At 37.6% G+C, this 19,889-nt stretch overlaps 1 protein-coding gene across 3 annotated transcripts in view; it reads right to left on the bottom strand.

Moving 5' to 3' along the window:
• The window catches only part of MKX (mohawk homeobox), a 75,780-nt gene that overhangs the window by 51,809 nt on the left and 4,082 nt on the right, over positions 1-19,889 (bottom strand). For 2 of the 3 annotated variants that reach the window (XM_053572764.1, XM_053572766.1), the window contains 3 exons: positions 19,448-19,607; positions 11,905-12,058; positions 11,150-11,485 (listed from right to left, as the gene is read on the bottom strand). In XM_053572764.1, coding sequence (XP_053428739.1) covers positions 11,150-11,485; positions 11,905-12,058; positions 19,448-19,607 — 650 coding nt within the window. Of the gene's footprint in view, positions 1-2,452; positions 2,580-11,149; positions 11,486-11,904; positions 12,059-19,447; positions 19,608-19,889 lie in introns of those variants that run through there. The other variant, XM_053572765.1, reaches the window with a different exon arrangement.

Raw genomic sequence — 19,889 nt, 5'->3', positions numbered from 1 at the left:
TTTCGTTTTCGTTGGAGTTTTTTGTTTTTCCATTTTAATTCTGTATTACCGAAATATTCCTCTCTAAACCACTACTGTACAAAAATGTTGTTCTCTTTATTTAAATAAAAACTGATCAAAGGCAAAACTCATTGTATGGGTAGTGTATGTGTACAACAGTATCAAGAAAGACCACGTTCTTAAAGATGTGCATTTCCATCACTGTACGAAAAATACTTTAAAGCAGTGACTCATGCCGTGGCACACTAGTATGCCTTCAGAGGATCTTAGGTGTGCCGTGAAAAGTTTTAAAGATCATCAATTAAATTATTTTTGAAAGAAGTTCAAAGCACCATAAGTATATTCTATTTTTTTATTTTTAGATCAACATAATTTAAGCATGTCATACAGAAGTTTAACTGTAGGTTCAAGTGTGCCATGAGATAAAAAAGGTTGAAAAACACTGCTTTAAAGGATTACAGATGAGGTGAAAACAGAGGTAGTTTTCACCCTTAGCCGCAGCCTAGAGATTCTAGAAGACATGAACTGCACACGTGAATATCAAGGCCCCCTGACCAATCACTCAGAAGCTATCCTAATCTGTCCAACCGGGAAGTCTGAACTTCAATTTTGTTTGTTCGAGGTGCCTGACCCCAGGAAATGCTAAAAGTGAATGCCACTCTACTGGGGGGGGTGGGAGGGGGTTGGGGAACACAAGACTGAACTTTCCTTACTGGGAAGACCCAGAACTGTTGGAAGCAGAGGAGTGAGTAGTGGTGTTGCTTAGAGCTGAGACTAATCTGTCTCCCCCAAACCACTTTCCAAATGGGTTGCGATGATCACTCAGATTGTTTCAGACCACTTCCTGGTAATGACTTCAGCGTCTCCAGTGTATGCCCAAAGCAGAGGGAAGACGCCACCAGTCATTTCCAAAAGCTACTCTGTTTTTCCAACTCTGTTCAATTTCTGTTACTACTACTAACACGCGCACACGCACACACATACACACCAACATTAACTGTTAGGGATCCTCTGCAGACCATTCCTATTTCTCTTACTAACCAAAGAAAGGGTCCCTAGGTTCTGTATGGCTATTAACAACTCACAATTTGTAATATCCACTTTTGTAAAAACTTTTCCACTGTAGCCATTAAAGCACAGAAATCTTTAGACATGCACACACACCTACCCCAAGTTCTTGAAAGTTCCAAGCTAATGATTTAAATGCTTTTTAAGTGAAAGTCAGTTTAAGTACCTGAAATCGCCAAAAGCCATTAGACTTGCTGTATAAAGGATCAGAATCACACCTCTGAATGCTGGAGCAACTCATATCCAACACGCAAACACTCGCCCTGTCTAGAGTAGCTCTTACAGTTTCCTAATCTGTGAAGCAAGAGATTGAACTGGAGGATCCTTTAAAAGTGGGCTGAATTTACAAGAATCGCTGACTGTTTACCTCTTCAGTACAATGAAACTGAGAGGAATTAGGAAACAAAGGTGTCAAGGAGGAAAGAGAGAAAAGGTTCATTAGGCAGCTGTTAACTTAAAATGTGCCACCCTTTGTTTTCTTTTAAACTGAAAACCAAGAAAAAGAACATCAAACTGTGAAAGAAATTGGGCAAAGTGAACAAGTTTATTATGATTTTTCTTTGCTTCCTCAAAACTCACAATTATAAATGATGTTATTTATAACAGAAAACAAGAACACACGCTTCCAAAATTTGAAAGTACCAAAATTCTGGGCTGGAAGAAAACACATGTTTATCCCGAGTAAAAATTCTGGTACATCAACAAGACAAATTTTGACACAGAAAAAGAAAAAATACCTGCATAATTTTAGAAACAAAGTGGGGAGACAGAAGGGAAAAACTAACTACAAGTAACCAACAACAAACATTTTTTAAAAAGAAAGAAAAAGAAAAAGAAAGAAAAGAAACCACTTCCATATTTGTTAAATAGAATGTCTTGTTATTTTCACGGACAGTAAAAAACTGTTTGATACCCTCTATAGTGTCAGGCTACGAAGATGTCAATGGATCTGACTTTGGTCTTGTCAGGGTGTAAAACGTAACTAAATTTAGAATTAGTGGGAGTTATATTCCTTATACCTAAGAGAAGAAAGAAAAAGCCTTTAAACAGCAGCTTTGAGTTTGGCTTAATTTTTTATGACTTATTTAGAAGCCTTAGGGAATGAAAAAGTCTCTTAATGGAAATACTGACACAGTCTTAAATTTAGTGACATGAACAGGCACGTCTATGAAGCCGTACCAGGATGTGAGTTGACCACGGTGGCAAGTTTGAAAGGCACTGAGTTTCAGAAAATCAATTACAGTTGATTTGTCCATAAATGCCGATAGAACAAGAATGCCGAAATACACAGAGTACCTCTACAGATCCCAAATCTCATGTTGGTAAACTGATTTTTAACAAGGAAATATGGCCCATGGATGAGTACGGGATCTCTGTTCTTACAACCTGGGGGAAAGAGAAAATACCAAGTCTCTGTGCAGACTTTCTCTGCATGACATGCGATTCAAAGGCAGTCATTCCTTAAAAAGTCACAGCTTCAGCACAGAGCTCTCGTCCATGTGGCTGAAGAGCTGAAATGAGAGGGTCTCCATTTGTGCTTTATTTCTTATGTCTCACCTACAAGACTATAGAGTAAGTAAACAATAAATGCCATTACTTAGTGACGTCCCATTTGTCAACACTCCATTTGTTCTTATTTGTCTATGTGCTACGCTTTTTATTTGTTGGCAGATTTTCTTTAGCCTTGCCAAAGTTTTCCACTTTTCATTTCTGCATTTCCCTGGAAGTCACTTTTTGTACTTGAAAATCAATTTAGTTTCATTTTATACTTTCTGCGTTTGTAGTGTGAATCTCTCAAACATTCCATTGTTTTAAGCTTCATTTTGGTTCCTCTCTTCCTTTTCTATATTTTTACTTAAAAAAATTTTTTTTCTAACCAATGTGAACTTGTTCAGGACTTTTTTCTTTCTCTTCTTCAGTTCACAGACAGATCAATATAGACTTAGGTAGATTGAAATGTCTTTCTGGTTTAAGGAGCAGACAGACTAAATCACTAAAATACTCATTCATTTACTGAAGAAACATTTATGGAGCAATGTGAAAGGCGTGGGAGTAAGGGCCGGGTGGACATTATAATGCATATAGCACCATTTCAGGGCCTCAAGGAGCTTTTACTACATTACAAGACAGTGAGACTCAGTAGAAAGGAAGAGAGAAGATGTGGCTGCATTTCAGAAAACAATTTGCCTACATCCAAACTATGAAATCACTTTTGCCATCTTTTTAGGTACCATAGTGTAAAAGGACAAGGATGTCTGGATCAAACACAATTTTACTTTTTTATTCATTTTTAATTAAAATTATAACTGTACACATTTATGGGGTATGAAGTGATGATTTGATATACAATGTGGAATGCTGAAATCGAACTGACTTACGTCGCCATCACCTCCCTTAATTATGTTTTGTGGTATGGTCATTTCATTGGGGGGGATCTCACCTAAGGTACACAATGCAAGGGTATATTTCAAAATAACTAAGAATAAATTTTAAATGTCTTAGCACAAATAAAACTTTAAAAAATCTGCACATTTTCTAAACTAAGCTGCCTCCTACTTACACTTTCGATTTGTTTGGAAGCCACGTTGTGTGGGGGATCCAAATCTCATGAAATACCAAATAACAAAGAAAAGTGAACGAAAAGCCACCCAGGAAGGAACCTGCAAACTGCAAATGTTGTCAATATTTATTCTTTCTCTCTCTCTCTCTCTCTTTTTATTTTTTTGTTTGCCCTTAATCTCTGCTGTGGGATACTGGTGCGATTTCATTTAAATTTTACAAGTGACTCCATGAAGAAAATGGAATTTTCAAAATCAAGTTAATTGGAATTTCAGAAATAACCCATATAAATGTGTTTTGTGGTCATCACGACCGACAAATAAGTATTAAGAATCGGTTGTGTTCAGAAGAGTGCTTATAATTCATACCCAGAGATCAGCTTTTGTATGAATCTCACTTAAGAGGTGGCTGCTTTGAAATAATTAAGAAAGTTCCTTTTTTAAAAAAGACTATCAGAGGGTGGCGCCTGTGGCTCAAGGAGTAGGGTGCCAGTCCCATATGCCAGAGGTGGTGGGTTCAAACCCAGCCCCGGCCAAAAAAAAAAAAAAAGACTATCAGAAAGACAATTGTTCCTTATTCAAAGAATTAGGGACACGTTTACTCAGGTTGTGATTGATCCAAAGGTTATTGATTTAAAGGTGTAGAATATCAAATAAAAAGCTGGAAAGGAGGAGAAAGCTCAGAGAAGGATTGTTATGGCACATCTTAGAAGCTGTGTTTAAAATTCTAAGTTTAGGAGAGCAGAATATTCTCTAATTTTTAAATTGGGACTTACATTTCTGCTCTCTGGAAATTTGACTTATGTGAAATACTTCATTCCCAGCTGGCCTTTGTTAGGTGAGGTACAAGACAAGAAATTGGATAACCTTTCAAGTATCCTTTAAATGTCACTGGCTGGACTGGTGACAGAGGGTTTTATTATTCTCTGCTGGAGCACATCAGCCGTCATTTGCATGCCAGGAAAAGAATGTCTAGAATAATCCAAAATGGCAAAGCTTAATTCTTGCACTAAAAACAAGAAAGTAACAACACAAAAAGGGAAGTAAAATAAGAAGGAAAAAAAAAGTATCCGAGGTGGACTTGCTAGTCAACAAGAGCCCAAAGAGAAACCCGGCGTGTACACGGGTGTGCTCACACAGGAGGGCTGTTCATACTTCACAGACACAGGGCCCTGGGTGCAGTCCCACCTTGACCCCAAAACCCAAACCTAAAATCAATGAAACAGATACTATCAAGGGCCAGCGTCCACCATTTCTTCTTCTCAAAGATCTGCCAAGCCATCTCTTCGCATCTTTCTTCTGGTTCATTTAAATATGGTCGCACTGGTAAGTGGTCTCGAACACAACCCCGGGCTCTCACCAGCTAAACACAGGGCCTGCCTGGAGGGCTCTTAATAAACACTTTTGTATGTGGAACGCAGGCACGCAGGAGCACCCCATATACAGATGTGCTGTGTCCCAGAAGAAAACTTGTTACCTCAGTTGTTTAGAACAGACAGTGTATTTTTCCAAAGAAACTACGCTGTAAATTAAGGTGAAATCCCAGGCCGATCCAATGGTTTATTGAACTCAAGAGCATGTCTAGATTTTGCTACTGATACCAGCTTAAAACTCAAAAGTACACAGTGTGCAGAAAGAGGGAGAAAAAAACTAAAAAAGAACATTTTCTCTCCTTGAGGGTCATTGTTAGCCAAGAAAAAAGTTCTGGAGATGGCAGCTGGCCTTTGCTATCCTCTCAAATTTTCTTTTTATGTCATGGTTCCTCTTTCTTTAGTAACCCAAATGCCTTGTTCTCTCATCTTGTTCCAAACCCCCAATGGTGGCAGGGCAACAATTGGACCCTCCTTCTCAGACAGAGTCTCCCAGGACTCAGATCAATGGTTTCTTGTTTTCTCTCCATCAAAATCTCCATTTCTTCTTCATATTCACCTCAATAAAGCCAAGGGGACGTTATCATGATTAAGTCACACTAACAAAGGCCTATGGCCTAGATGTACTGGCTATGCTAGAGGTGTCTAATTAAGAGGGATTTTGGACAGTTTAACAAGATGAAATTTAAACATTCAGCCATCTGGGAGCAGGATAAATTTATAAATTGTATACTGACAGAGTAATGGAGCTCAGAGAGCAACCATTCGAAGGTACAAGGAATTTATACATTGTTTGTGAGCTATGAAAAGAAAAAAGTGCAATTAGGGACTTACCCTCAAGCTGAGCAAGGAAAAGGGGAAAGTCCATCGTTTTATTTCAAGATTTGCCCAATTTCCCCTTATCAAGTACACTGAGAAACCTTTCTTCACCCCTTAAGGGTGAAAGAAATTCAATAGACTTGGTTTTGAGGGTAAGATCTACTAATTCAATTAGCAAAGATTCAAGTGAGGCCTCATTCTGTAAGGTGACAAAAATGGTCCCATGTGGGGACTATGAGCCCTGATTCAATAGGAATGGAGGTGTCCTTATCCCAAAAGTTTCAGGAGTAGACCCACCTACGGGGGAGTGATGGAAATTCACTGTCAAATTCACTCTTGTTCCAGTTCTCCAATGGTGGCAGGGCAACAAATTGACCCTCCCTCTCAGACAGAGTCTCCCAGGTCTCAAATCAATGGTTTCTTGTTTTCTCTCCATCAAAATCTCCATTTCTTCTTCATATTCACCTCAATAAAGCCAAGGGGATGTTATCATGATTAAGTTACACTAACAAAGACGCCTATGGCCTAGATGTACTGGCTATGCTAGAGGTGTCTAATTAAGAGGGATTTTGGACAGTTTAACAAGATGAAGTCTAAACATTCAGTCACTTGGGAGCAGGATAAATTTATAAATTGTATGCTGACAGACTAGTGGGGCTCAGAAGATCAATTATTCGAAGGTACTAGGAATTTATAAAGTGTTCCTTTGTGAGCTATGAAAAGAAAAAAATGTAATTAGGGACTTGCCCTCAAGCTAAGCAAAGAAAAGGGGAAGTCCATTGTTTTATTTCAAGACCTGCCCAATTTCCCCTTATCAAGTACACTTAGAAACCTCTCTTCACCCCTTAAGAGTGAAAGAAATTCAATAGACTTGGTTTTGAAGGTAGGATCAACTAATTCCAATTAGCAAAGATTCCAATGAGGCCGCACTCTGTAAGGTGGCAGAAATGGTTCCATCTGGGGACTATGAGCCCTGATTCAATAGGAATGGAGGTGTCCTTATACCAAAAGTTTCAGGAGTAGACCCACCACGTAGTGGGGGAGTGATGGAAATTCACTCTGTCAAACATCTGCAAATTACCATTTGTTAATCTAACATGAGGAAAAGAGATGATAGTTTTAATTTAGATGACTTAATCCAACAGATCACAATGGATGACTCAATTTCCTTTGAGTATTACTTAGTAGTTCTAGTCAATTGTAATGGGTATGGCTACTGCTATTAGAGCTGTTTTAATCAATATTTATTGAGTGACTCCCCTGCCCTAACGTGATGCTACAGACTGCAGATATCACAGAGAAATAATGTCTATATAAAAGTCACAAAAACATCTTTGTATCTGCTTTGACCATTTCTAGTAAAAGGTTTGATTAGGATTACTACTTTATAATCTGCAACATTCCTCCCACCTAGAATTTGATAATAGAGAAATAAAATTCAGTGATACATGTCCCTCCACACGCCATCTTTCATTTGGCTTTTTGAGTCCATATACTTAATAAAATGCATCAGGAGACAGCCACTCTTGAGCAAAAATAAATGGGCAAATGGAAAAAATTCCTTAGCGGAGATAAACCAGTAAATTGTATTTAAAGGTATCTTGGAAAAAAAATTGGAAGTTAAAAATCTTTGTACTACTATCTGCCTGGGAGAGGGAGTGTTCATAGCAGACTTACAAAATTTCTATTTAGGTGAGGAAAGGAAGATATAACCAGATGGAATGGAAGGAATTTAGAGGATGCCTGTATACCAGAGAAAACTATAGCAGTTACTCTGAAAGTATTTCTTGAAATCTCCTATTCAAAAAAAAAAAAAAAAGAAAAGAAAAGAAATCTCCTATTCTACTATTTATACATGCATGGTAACCTGGAGACCATGGTAGCAACAATGTCACTGAGTTCCCACAGAATACAGCCATTTTTTTGTTTTGATTTGAAACCTGGTGGATCAGCCTCAGCCCACAAGTCTTTCTTAATTCCCCATCTACAAAAATAAAAAATTTAGCCTGCTTTTTAAAAGTTTATTACATGCATGAAAAACCAGAAGTTTACACACCTAGGTTGGTTTCTCATTGGTTGCATAACAAAAACAACAAAAAAAGGCTTTTATTTAAAAATGGAATTTGGCAAATGAATAGTCTATTAGTATGGACCAAGTGCATTTGGAATGTTTTAATAAAAGTTAATGGCCAAGATATTTAAATTTGAAAAAAATCAACTACATGGGCATGCTTTTCCTTCTGAGCTGTTATTTTGTCATCTTTGAAAAGAGCTTGCATTTCAGAAGACTCACCCTACCGGGTAAATTTCATAGACATATGGTGTTTTTATTAGGCAATATGAAAAATAAATAAGAAAAAAATTATTTTTAAATAACAGATTACCCACTATCAATCCTTCCACCTCATTAAAATGAATTTTCGTTTTTTTCCAAAAATCTTTCATTTTTATCATTACACATTTGCATCATCTTAATCGTATTCAGTGTTTCCATAATTTTGAATTGCTTTTCATTTAATACTACATGATAAATATTTCTCATGTTGTTTCCAAGTCAGTATCAATATTATAAATAAAAGTTTTGATTTTAATGCTGCTGTCTTTATCTGATTTGGGATTAGGATGACATTTACCTTTTTAAAAATTGAGGTACTTTTTGCATTTTTATTCATTCTAGAAAAATGTGTAAGACATGGAAATTAATTATTTCTTCACAGTTTGAAAAAAACATTGTATCTAATCAAGTCGTGTGTTTTGGGAACTGGATTTACTAAAAATCTTAATTTTTCCTGAGTTATTGGTCATTTAAAACTTTTCTTATTTGTAAATCTATAATTTAAAGAATGTGGACAATAACAATTTATTTCATATACATGTGTACACACAGCACACGACCAATTTTACATAGAACTTCATCATAATTTTTAAAAATCGTTTTAAATTACTGTATTCATTTCTGCATCTCCTTTGTCATTTTGAACTTCAGGTATTTTAAATTTCTATTTTTTTTTTTTTTAAATAGGGTCTCATTCTGTTGCCCAGGCTAGAGTGTAGCAGTGAAATCAGAGTGCAGTGGCATCATCATAGCTCGCTGCAACCTCATATTCTTTTTTTTTTTAAGATGTTTATTTTATTTTATTTTATTTTCCTGCCTTTTTTTTTTTTTTTTTTTTTTTTTGGCCAGGGCTGGGTTTGAACCCTCCACCTCCGGCATATGGGGCCAGCACTCTACTCCTTGAGCCACAGGTGCCACCCGCAACCTCATATTCTTGATCCTCCAGCCTCAGCATCCCAAGTAGCTGGGACTCAGCATAGTTTTCTATTTTTTTGTAGAGGCCAATCTTGCTCTTGCTCAGGCTTGTTTTAATTCTTTGCTTATTTTTTTATTGCTTTCAGATTTTCTTTTTCCATTTTTCTTTTCTTTTTATTATTTTTTCAATTATCTGCATTTGAATGGCTTGATTTCTTTTCCTTTCTCTGAAAATAAACACTCACAAAGCTTCGAATGACTCTCCATTTCTGCTCTGTTCATATTGATTAGATGTTAATATGTAGTTTATTCATTTTCATTATTGGCTAAAATAGCTTTTTAACCTGTACTTCTTCCTAAGCCAAATTATCACAAGACTATTTCTGAATATTTGGAGTTTGTTTTTTTCTATCAATGGAGTTGGAGATGTAAACAGAAAACAAGATCGATTTGAGTGTTTAAATATATATTGATATTTTCTTAGAATCCTCATAGGTCATATATCTTGCACATATTTGCGAGCACTTGAAAATCAGATTTCTGGCTAAAGGAATATGAATCTAAAGACAAATTTAAATTCCTTTATAAAGCTCTATGGTTTTACATATCAAGCTCTTCCATTCTATGAGGACTAGACACAGTAACATTTGTGCAGTATTTATCACAGGACCTAGCATATCATGACCACCAGATAAATAATGATTGTTGGTAGTAGATATAACAACAGTAATAGTAATCTAGAAGTAGCAATGTGCTCACTACCTCTGGTGAAGCGTAACTACTATGCGTACTTGGCCTGAGTTTTCTTATCTGTGACACAATGTGGCTGGACTAGATGCTTTCTGAGGTTATTTCCAGCTCTAACTTTCTAAATCTCATGAGTTGGCCATTTTAGAACCAGATTCTACCTCCACCTCATTCGGGTCTCAGATATCCCTTGCTCCAAAGCAACCCACTCAAAAACTCCTTAACAGGGTGGTACCTGTGGCTCAAAGGAGTAGGGTGCCGGTCCCATATACGGGAGGTGGCGGGTTCAAACCCAGCCCTGGCCAAAAAACTGCAAAAAAAAAAAAACTTCTTAACAGCAAATCTCTCTGGGAACTGAAGTCAAGACAGAAAATTTTAACCAACCCCACCATTCCATCTGAAAGATTTGGACAGGTAGAAAAATGGATTCATTAGTTCTGTAATAAAAGTAAAATTGTCAACGCTACGCATCAGCCCTGCTTGTGCTTTCCAGGGATGAGAGTAAAATTTCCAACGCAATTGAAACCAGACCGATACTTTTCCTTTACAAAAGTTGGCATAATGTTCTCTTGTGTTCATTTCCCATCACTATTACCAATCAAAGCATTTAAGATGAAGGACAGAATACAAAGTATTTGTATGACTGGCCAGGTCCGAGAAATTCCTCCATTCTATGTTATTCATTAAAAAAATCTGCAAGGTGGACATCAAGTTCACGTGCAATTTTAAATAGTTTAACATAGTAAACTGCACCTGAATTTAATGTCGACCTTATATACCTCCTTTACTGTTATCTTTTTTTTTTTGAGACAGAGCCTCAAGCTGTCACCCTGAGTAGAGTGCTATGGCATCACAGCTCACAGCAACCTCCAACTCCTGGGCTCAAGCGATTCTCCTGCCTCCACCTCCCAAGTAGCTGGGACTACAGGCCCCTGCCACAACGCCCAGCTATTTTTTGGTTGCAGCCGTCATTGTTGTTTGGTGGGCCTGGGCTGGATTCGAATCTGCCAGCTCGGGTGTATGTGGCTGGCAACTTAGCTGCTTGAGCCACAGGCGCCAAGCCCTTTACTGTTATCTTTAAGAGTAATATTATCATTAGGAATGAAAATGCTTATTATTAAAATAGAAAATTTCTCCGTAATCAGTTCAGACCATCCTCTATCAACAAACATATCAGTTGGCAATTAAAAACAAAAGAAAAGCTTTAAAACTGAATTACAGGCAACCCATAAATAGTCTGACGCCTTTACATCTGTCAAAATAAAACTACTTTGCTGCAGTTTTAGTTCTGCTTTAAAGAAGGTATCATAGTTATTACTATAAAAAGACAGGCTTACCTGTGCGGTAGACAAAGTTGCCTTCAGTCTCTGACGATGATGGAGACACCAATTCCTCCTCAAATTCGTTGGAGCTAAAAGATCCCGAATGGTTTCTTTGCCTCGTTTTTCCCATCATGGCAGTGTTTGTGGCCATGACGTGTCTCAAAGAGTCGTTAAGGTAACGGTTCAACAAGCTGCTCTTGTATTTTGGGGGTGACACGTAGTCCTCACTGGCCTGTGATTCTGGCCTCACTCCAGATTTTATAACTGAGCTCTCACTTTTAATCACGGGATGGTGAACTGGGGTATCATAGCCCCCTCCATTCATGTGGTTTCTTGGAGGGTTTTCTCCATCTAAGGGGCAAAAACATCACTAAGTATTTATGCATACTTTCCCCCAACCACTTGACTATTATATTTAATAATAAAAATATACCCAAAGGAAGAATATTTAGAGCATATAAAATTATACATTAGACAACTATATATTCAAGATTAATTTTTAGGCAAAAGAAAGCAGGAATTAATGTAATTGCTTGTTTACGGTGTTTTAGCTTTAATGAATTTCACCGAAAATATTTTGACAATCTATAAATGACAGGAAACAGCCATAATTTTGTTGGTCATTTATAGTATTGTAAACATGAAGTGACCTCATGCAGTAAAAATGAACCGTTATAGCACCATCGTATTTTGTGGGACCAACCTTAAAATAGCAGTTGAGGTAAACTTATTGCAGAGGCAAAGAAAACAAAATAAAAATATTAACACACCTTCAGAACACGAATCATCGCTGCTTACACTCAGCCGCTCGGCATTTCCTTGAACGTACTTGTTGTATAACTTTATTCTTAAAGCCCAGCTTAAATCTGGCTGTCGAACAGTATTCTTAAGCCGACGTCTTGCGTTAGCAAACCAATTTGACACCTAAAACAGCATTATTTTTCTATTAGCAAAACATTAAAACACATTACCCATGTGCAATCACTTTCTCCTGAAGGATTTAAGCTTTACTCAGCTGCTCTAATCCTTAAAAATTCTCAGGATATAAGAATACTGTGCATTCCTATCCATTCATTTATTCAACAAACATGCTCGGCCCTGATCGGGTAATTAGCATATTCTGGGAATGAGAAAAATGAAGAGATTTAGGCATCCAAAAATAATTCAGTAAGAGGAAAGACTAGAAGAGAGGTAAAAGAGGAGATAAATAACTAATAGAAGATGCATGGCATGTAAAATATTAAAATAAAATAATTTGAGAGTCCAAAGGAAAGAGGTGTTGCTCTCATCTGTGACTTAAGACGTCAAGCTCCGCGGATTTGAAGGAAGGCCAGAATATGTCAGGTGCAGTGAGTAGGGCAACGTATTCCCAGGAAAGAAGACCTAGGAACAAATCCAAGTCCGTTTCCAGAAACACTCTGGGGCAGTGAGGGAGAAGAAAGAATTAAAGGTCACCTTCAATTATCAAACCTGTATAACCCAGAGAAGGGTCTTTCCATTCTGAGAAAGAAAGCCTAATTTTTTGAGGATGAAATGATGTGTTTGGTTTTGAGGACTGTCTAGTGGAAGGTGTTAGAAATTCAGCAGACAGAGGAGAGAAAGCCAGCAAGAAAATCAAAGTGGTATTTGAGACTTAAGGGGGAGGAAGATCAGATTCCAGCAGCGAGGGCGCAGAGATGATAGGTGAGGGGGAGGCAGGGTGCGGGCTAAGAAGAGCTAGCAAAACAGAGACGGGGCAAATCAGAGAAGGCGGGAGGAAAAGGCCAACAGGTGCCCTGCTGTCAACCAAACATCAAATATTCCTTAGGCGAATAGATGAAGGCAAAGAAAAAACATTCCAAAACCAAGAAAAGTTACTTCCTTTTTTTAAAAAAAGATGCCATTGATGTCTAGAGGCTAATAATGATACTTGAAGTTTCTTCTAAAATAACAGGCTATCATCAGTATACAAATTTTCAAGAACCTGAAAGGGCAATATTTGTCTTTTTATTGCAGTTTTTGGCCGGGGCTGGGTTTGAACTCACCACTTCCGGCATATGGGGCCGGCACCCTACTCCTTTGAGCTACAGGCACCACCACACAATATTTGTCTTTAAAAGAATGAAACAGGGGAAGAGAATTAAGTCTTTTCTGCCCATTTGGGCCAGAACATAACCCCCCATTACTGTAATGGTTTATTTGGTACTGCATTGAAATTTTCTGTTTTTGTTTTAGACTTTTACTATAAATGTACATATTTTTGCACATTGCTCAAGCCCTAATTATTGCATGCAACTGTGGTAAATCTTAAAAACAAAAACAAAATAACATTCTTTTTTTCATCCTGACCCCATGGTAAAGCATACGGTGGGTTTTCCATGTACGTTCACTGTTATCTCCTTTCTGCCGTAAGCAATGATAATTATTCTTTGACATCTATGTGCAATGATTGGTATCATCTCACCATGGCATTTCAGAAGTCTTAGTCTTCACCAGTTTCTCTTCTGTCAAGCTGTGCTACCATTACTGGGTTCAGTCTGACTTCAAATTCTCCGTCTTGTCTATCCTCTACAGATAAGACAATTTCTAGGACTATTCATACAAATAATATACCAATATTCCTGAGTAGCTATTATACTTTAGCCATGGTATGAAGAGGTAATAATGGATGAGCTTGGATACTGGGGTATCTATTCACCAAGGAAGCACAAAGTGCTCTGGGCTCTTTCTTAATTCCATCTCTCAAACCTCCCTCTCATTCTTCAACTCACTGCCAACATTCTATCCTATTACTTTCATCCAACCCACTATTACCCATCAGGAGCTTTAGAACATTTTTTAAACATTCCTCTCTTCCATTCTGTGCTTGTAAATGGATCCTAACCATCATCATCAATTTCAAGCACGGACACATCGTTTTGATCTAATCGCCCGACTGCTCCAAAGCTTCAGAAATGTCCTGTTACCCTATAACTGTGGTAGAACGGAGAGAGACCTGGTTTCCTGTTCTGAATTTCCCTAACACATGCCTTGTGAATTTGGATAAGTCATTCAACTTTTCTCAACTTTAAATCCTTCATCTATAAAATGGATTTGATGGTTCCTAATACACCTGCTCAGTCTAAAAACTAAGATCTGTGAATACAGCCCACACTCCCCCTATGACAATGTTAATTTCCTTTCTAGTCAGTACTAACCTCCCTTCTGCCCTTGGCCTTTACTCTGTTCAGCAATCAGATATGTGCCTTTAAATCTTCTCTGGTCCCTTCACACTGTGAGGGCAGCCTGCAACCTCCCCTGTAGCACTCATATTTATAATATTAGAATTCAACCCCTAAACTCTTTTTTTGTTACTTTCCTTACTAAGCAACATATAATTCAGACTAACCTTAACTCTTAACTAACCTTAAATCTTAACACAACCACAACATACTACCATGTAAAATCTAATTCTTGTGCGATTCTTCATAGAAAATGCAATAGCCTTCTATTTTTTAAAAAAAGTATAGTATAATTCTAACAGACAAGAATGGGGAAACTTTCTATGTCATGGGGATTAACTAGCTTTTCATAGATATAAGTCCTATCTTTTTTTTTTTTTTTGGCCAGGGCTGGGCCTGAACCCGCCACCTCCAGCATATGGGGCCGGCTCCCTACTCCTTTGAGCCACAGCCGCCACCCAGTAAGTCCTATCATTTCTGTGTTTGAAATACTCATAGTTTTTATCTTATCATAATAGTTGCACACCAGGAAATTTTCCAGAAAGTTTTGCTGATGTCTAATATAAGCTGTTTCTACACTGATTTCATAAATTTGACTAGCCACCAATCTACTAAAACATTTACTCTGCCAGTATTTTATTACCAGAAATTTACAAGTACAGCCTAACAGCTGGACACAGTCTGAGGTATTTAATATCTATTTGCAGTTAAGTCTTGCAAACAGCAGAAAAATAGCTGGTTAATGAATTTGCATATATTTTTTTTGTTTTTGTAATTTTTTTTCTTGATGAATTCACGCAAACTCCATCTGTTTCACTGCAGCCAAAAGTGCCAGTTCAAATTTTCTGCCTTTCACCTACTATGGATTCCTTCAGGCTGTCATTTATGTTTTCTTTAAATTGTATTTTACATGGAACCGGCCTCCTTACCAAGGGCAGGTTCTGGAACAACATTTTGATGTCAAACTTAGTGCTTTATTTTATGTGTATATGTAACCATATTTTGTAGTGAAAGCTTAGAGAACCAAATATCTAGAAGCTGGAAGAGAATACTAAATCTTCATTCTACTCTAATGGAAGTGTTTACATTCATCATATTGACAGGGCAATCATGAGAGTAAACCCAAAGGGATAAACTGGCGTCTGTCCACCTTTGAACATACTGAATTAACAAACATATTCTGAGTAATTCAACTGAAATATTAAGCACCTTATTTCCGCATCACATAGTGTAACACTTGGAATAACGTAAAGGACCAATCTGAGACTTCACTGAATATTTAATCCTTGTCCTAAGCTCGGTAGTTGATAATGGGATATATATCTCAGCAGAAACACTCAAAACCAAGCAAAAACAGATCTACACCAACACAGAGGTTTGGCATAGCTTGCAACACAGCAGTTTCAACAAATGGTACGTGGAGTTATCACAGGAATTTGAAAGTTCTATTGTAAGGAAAGTATTAACATCCAATCATTATTCCTTGGTAAGCTTCATTATCCTTCAATAATACAAATCCTGATTACATACCATACTTTATATTATTCCACTATAAAGCTGTTTATATTTTAAGAGTACAGAGTGTATTTTTATAATGTTTGAACAATAATCAGCCAGAGGAATCAAGCACAGTGAAATATTTTGGTTGGTTAAAATCAAAGTGCGGCGCGCACACACACACACACACACACATCATTCCCTGTAAATCATATAAAAAATGTTTATATTTCATTAAGAAGATGCCAGATTAGTAATGAAAATGAGAGCCAAACACAGACATAGTAAATGAAGACAAATTGCCTAGTCTAATGAATAGAAATAAATGAAAGTTGTGTAAATTTGCTTCATTTTTTCAGGGATAAAATAATCGTAGGAGCTGATCAATGTCCTCAGAGTTTCTATTTAATAGAAAAAACACCTTTTGAGGTCTTCTAAATATTTCCTCCCCTCAAGTTTTAGCTTTTTATTTCTAGGCTTCAAGGGGTATTGTTAACCATGTTTCACACTCTTCCCTATCAACTTAAGAGTAGCAAAAGAAGGTAAAATTACTTTGTATGAAAAGTTTGGGCTGAATGGGGTGGCTTCTGCCTATAACCCTAGCACTCTGGAAGGCTGAGGCAGGAGGATTCTGTGAGCTCAGGAGTTGGAGGTTGCAGTGAGCTATGATGATGCCACTGCACTCTACTCAGGGTGACAGAGCAAGACTCAGTCTCAAACAAACAAACAAAAAAACAAAACAAAACACCTCTGGCACACCACCAAAACGAAAATGTTAAGTGTGAAAGAAATTCTCAAATTGTAAAACATTCTTACAGTTAAGGAGTCAAACAGTTACACCGACTGCTTGTTAATATGAACCAGGAGAAACAGGAGGCAGGCAGTGTTGTAAGAAATAAGAAAAAGGAGTTGGGACAAAAACAAGGGACACACTCCATATTTGTTTCTAGACACAAATAGATGACATTTTCAGACATTCTAAGAACAATACGATGAGTTATACTTGTGTCTGCATAGCAATCACATTGCATTAAAGAACTACCCTCTGCATATTCCCTACAATGGGTTGGATTTTAAAACGAGAACATCTTAGTCAGATGTCAAGACATTCTCTTGTTGCTCGGAAAGGTATTTTGGAAAGCTACGTGGTGATTATAATATTATTTCCCCAAAGAAACCTATTCACTCTAAAAACATGTACAGGTAGTTGACTATATGGAAAGCACTGCCAGAGGTGACAGGGACGTGAAGATGAATGAGACAGGATCACTTCCCAGGAGGCCTGACTCCACGGGAGAATTTTGTTCACTGGGAGAATGACTCATTACAGAGAGATCTAAGTAGCAGGGATCATCAGCTTTATTCAGATCACAGCTTTATATTTTCTTCCCCCCAAATGTAAAATATTTACATAATTAATTGGGTTTCCCAGAATCAGAATTTGCTTTTGCTAATTAATGTCTGACTTAGACAAATCCCCATATATAAAAATAGATGGATAGATATGTGTGTGATTGTATGTATATACATGTACAAACACACATTTGACATAGATATCCTATGGTGTCTTAATAAAAATAACTGGCCTCAAAATGGATTTATATAGAAGGTCCCTTTGTAATTCTATACACTTTGATTTTTTCCATTTATCACTTTTAAAGATCCAGAAACCCACCTCAGTTATAGTAAAATTAGGAAATCATTATATAGGTATGATTTATTATTATAATAATTATCTTTACCTCATTCAAAAATGACATATTTTGTGCATTTTTATTTTCTGAGGACCAGTATAAGAGAAAAAAGGAGGTTTCAATGAAAATTTAATGCAAATTATGATAACAACAAAAAAAAGTAATAGCCTTGCCAAAATCTAAATGTAAAAAGAATTGTTATTGGTATTTGAGCTGTCATTACAGGTAAAAAATAATTATAACTACTTGCATTGCAGCTCAACAAAACTCCTGCATAAGAAAGTTTAAGTGGCTCTCCTAATGACAAGGACTGCATTTCACAATTTAAAAATGTTCTAAACTATATCACAAATGTTTTTTGCTTTCTGTATAAATGTCCACCACTAAATATGAAATTATAGAATCGACCAAAATAATCTAATGTTTTATTGCTGATATCATTGTGAAATGTTCAAATAACTCTATAAATTAATGTATTTTCAAAATAAATACTTGTTTAAACTGAAACCAGAACATACACATTCATTCGCGTAAGTCAAGTTTTTCTGACTGCAATAATTTACTTAGAAACTACTTTGGTAAATTACTGAAAGGGTCATCATTTTATGTTAAACGGATATCGAGCCAAGAACATTAAATTAATTTTCCCCTCCAGTGCTGCAGCAAATCACTATTACTGAGAATATGAAAGAAAACAGATGTTTTTCTAGACAAATGTATTCTGAAAATCAGCAGAAAATACATATTAAAGTTTTGATAAGCTTGATTACAAGTCAACTTTCATGCTTTGTCAAACTTCCCAGTAATTCTCAAAGAACAATTTTAAATACTCTGGAAAACAATTTTTGTTGTATCTTATAAGGATTTTTTTTTTAAATTTTGGGATTCCCCCTTTCTGTAAATTTAATGGAATGGCCAAATTTTCACAAAAGCAGTTAAAGGTGCTACTGTAATGTACAAAATTCAGCTAATCTAGCTCTTCCTTTTTCTCTTTCTGAATACATGTGCTTGTTTGCACGTACAAAAGTTCATGCTACCTTATTTATTAAAGAAAATTGTGGTGTGATAAAAAGAATTGGAATTGGAATTATTTTTTATTTCCAGGCCTACCTCTGTCTCTTACACTTCCATCGCCTTGGATATGTCCTGTGTAAAATGTTGATAGTGACTACATGACCGTGATTTTCTGAATAGCAAATAAGATTATGTTTGGAAAAGCTATTCAAATGTAAAGTCGTGGTGTCCACTAGAGAACGAACAAACTTGAACTATTTTTGTACACTTGGCAAAGTAACCCAACCATCTGAAATCTGCCTCTTTTCTCTATGCTCTCTGGAAAAGTACACACAGCAAAGTGCTGTGGTTTGCAACTAATGTCCACGATACATCTTATTAAAAATAAAAAAGTATCCGAAGCCACTCCTTGCCTTTCTGCTCCCACTTCTAGTTCTGTTAATAATGGTGATTTTGAAAGCTACCCAGGACCTGAGCTCTAATAAGAGGCTCTAACAGGGGTTCTGAAAGTGGAGGGCCAGGACTGCAAGTTCAACATCACCTGAACTTGTTAGAAATGTAAATTAACAGCCCTGTCCCAGAGAGGTGGGGCCCAGCCATCTGTTTTAAGAAGCCTTCCAGGCGATGCTGATGCACACCGAAGTTTGAAAACCATTGCCCAGTATCATCATCTGGATGCATCTATGAATGGTTCATAAATTCAAATTGCCAGCTACCTTCTTCTCATAATTCCGCAGCTACACTGAAAGAAATTAGGCAGGGTAGGAAGAAACTCAGAAATCCTCTTCCCGCAGGCTGGGCTCCCTCGGTCTCCAGGGAGAGGCGCCACTTGCCGAATGGCACAAACACTACGCGCGCCCGCGCCGCGTCCCCGCGCCCGGAAGTAGATCTCGGAAGGGTCCCATTACCTGCACTAGTGTCATCTGCGAGCCGAGGGCCAAGAGTATCTTCTCGGTCTTGGTGGGGTACGGATTGTCACGGTGCTTGTAAAGCCACTGCTTGAGGGGCCGCGCCATGTCTTGCAGGGCCTGTCGCTTGTGCCTCACCTTCCCGCCATTCTGCCGGGCCCTGGGACACCGGGAGAAGAGGAGGCCCCATTGAGCCACGGTGTAGGGACCACCCGTCGGGACCCTGCTGGAGAGGTGGAGACCCGGCCCAGCACCCCAGGGCCCCAAGCCCCGCGTGCGCCTTCGCTCCGGGAGCCCTGAAGTTGGAGTGAGGCAAGGCATAGGATCTCCACAGTTTCTGGGTGGGGGGGATCATTTTCAGCATCTCTCACAAGCAGCCTGCTTGTCGCAGGGGTTCAAGTGGCAGGACGCTAGGTTTATCTCGAAGGGGGATACATTGAAC

This window comes from Nycticebus coucang, chromosome 20, assembly GCF_027406575.1.
Source record: "Nycticebus coucang isolate mNycCou1 chromosome 20, mNycCou1.pri, whole genome shotgun sequence".
NCBI classification, from domain to species: Eukaryota; Metazoa; Chordata; class Mammalia; order Primates; family Lorisidae; genus Nycticebus; species Nycticebus coucang.
This window is presented reverse-complemented; position numbering and strand designations above follow the sequence as displayed.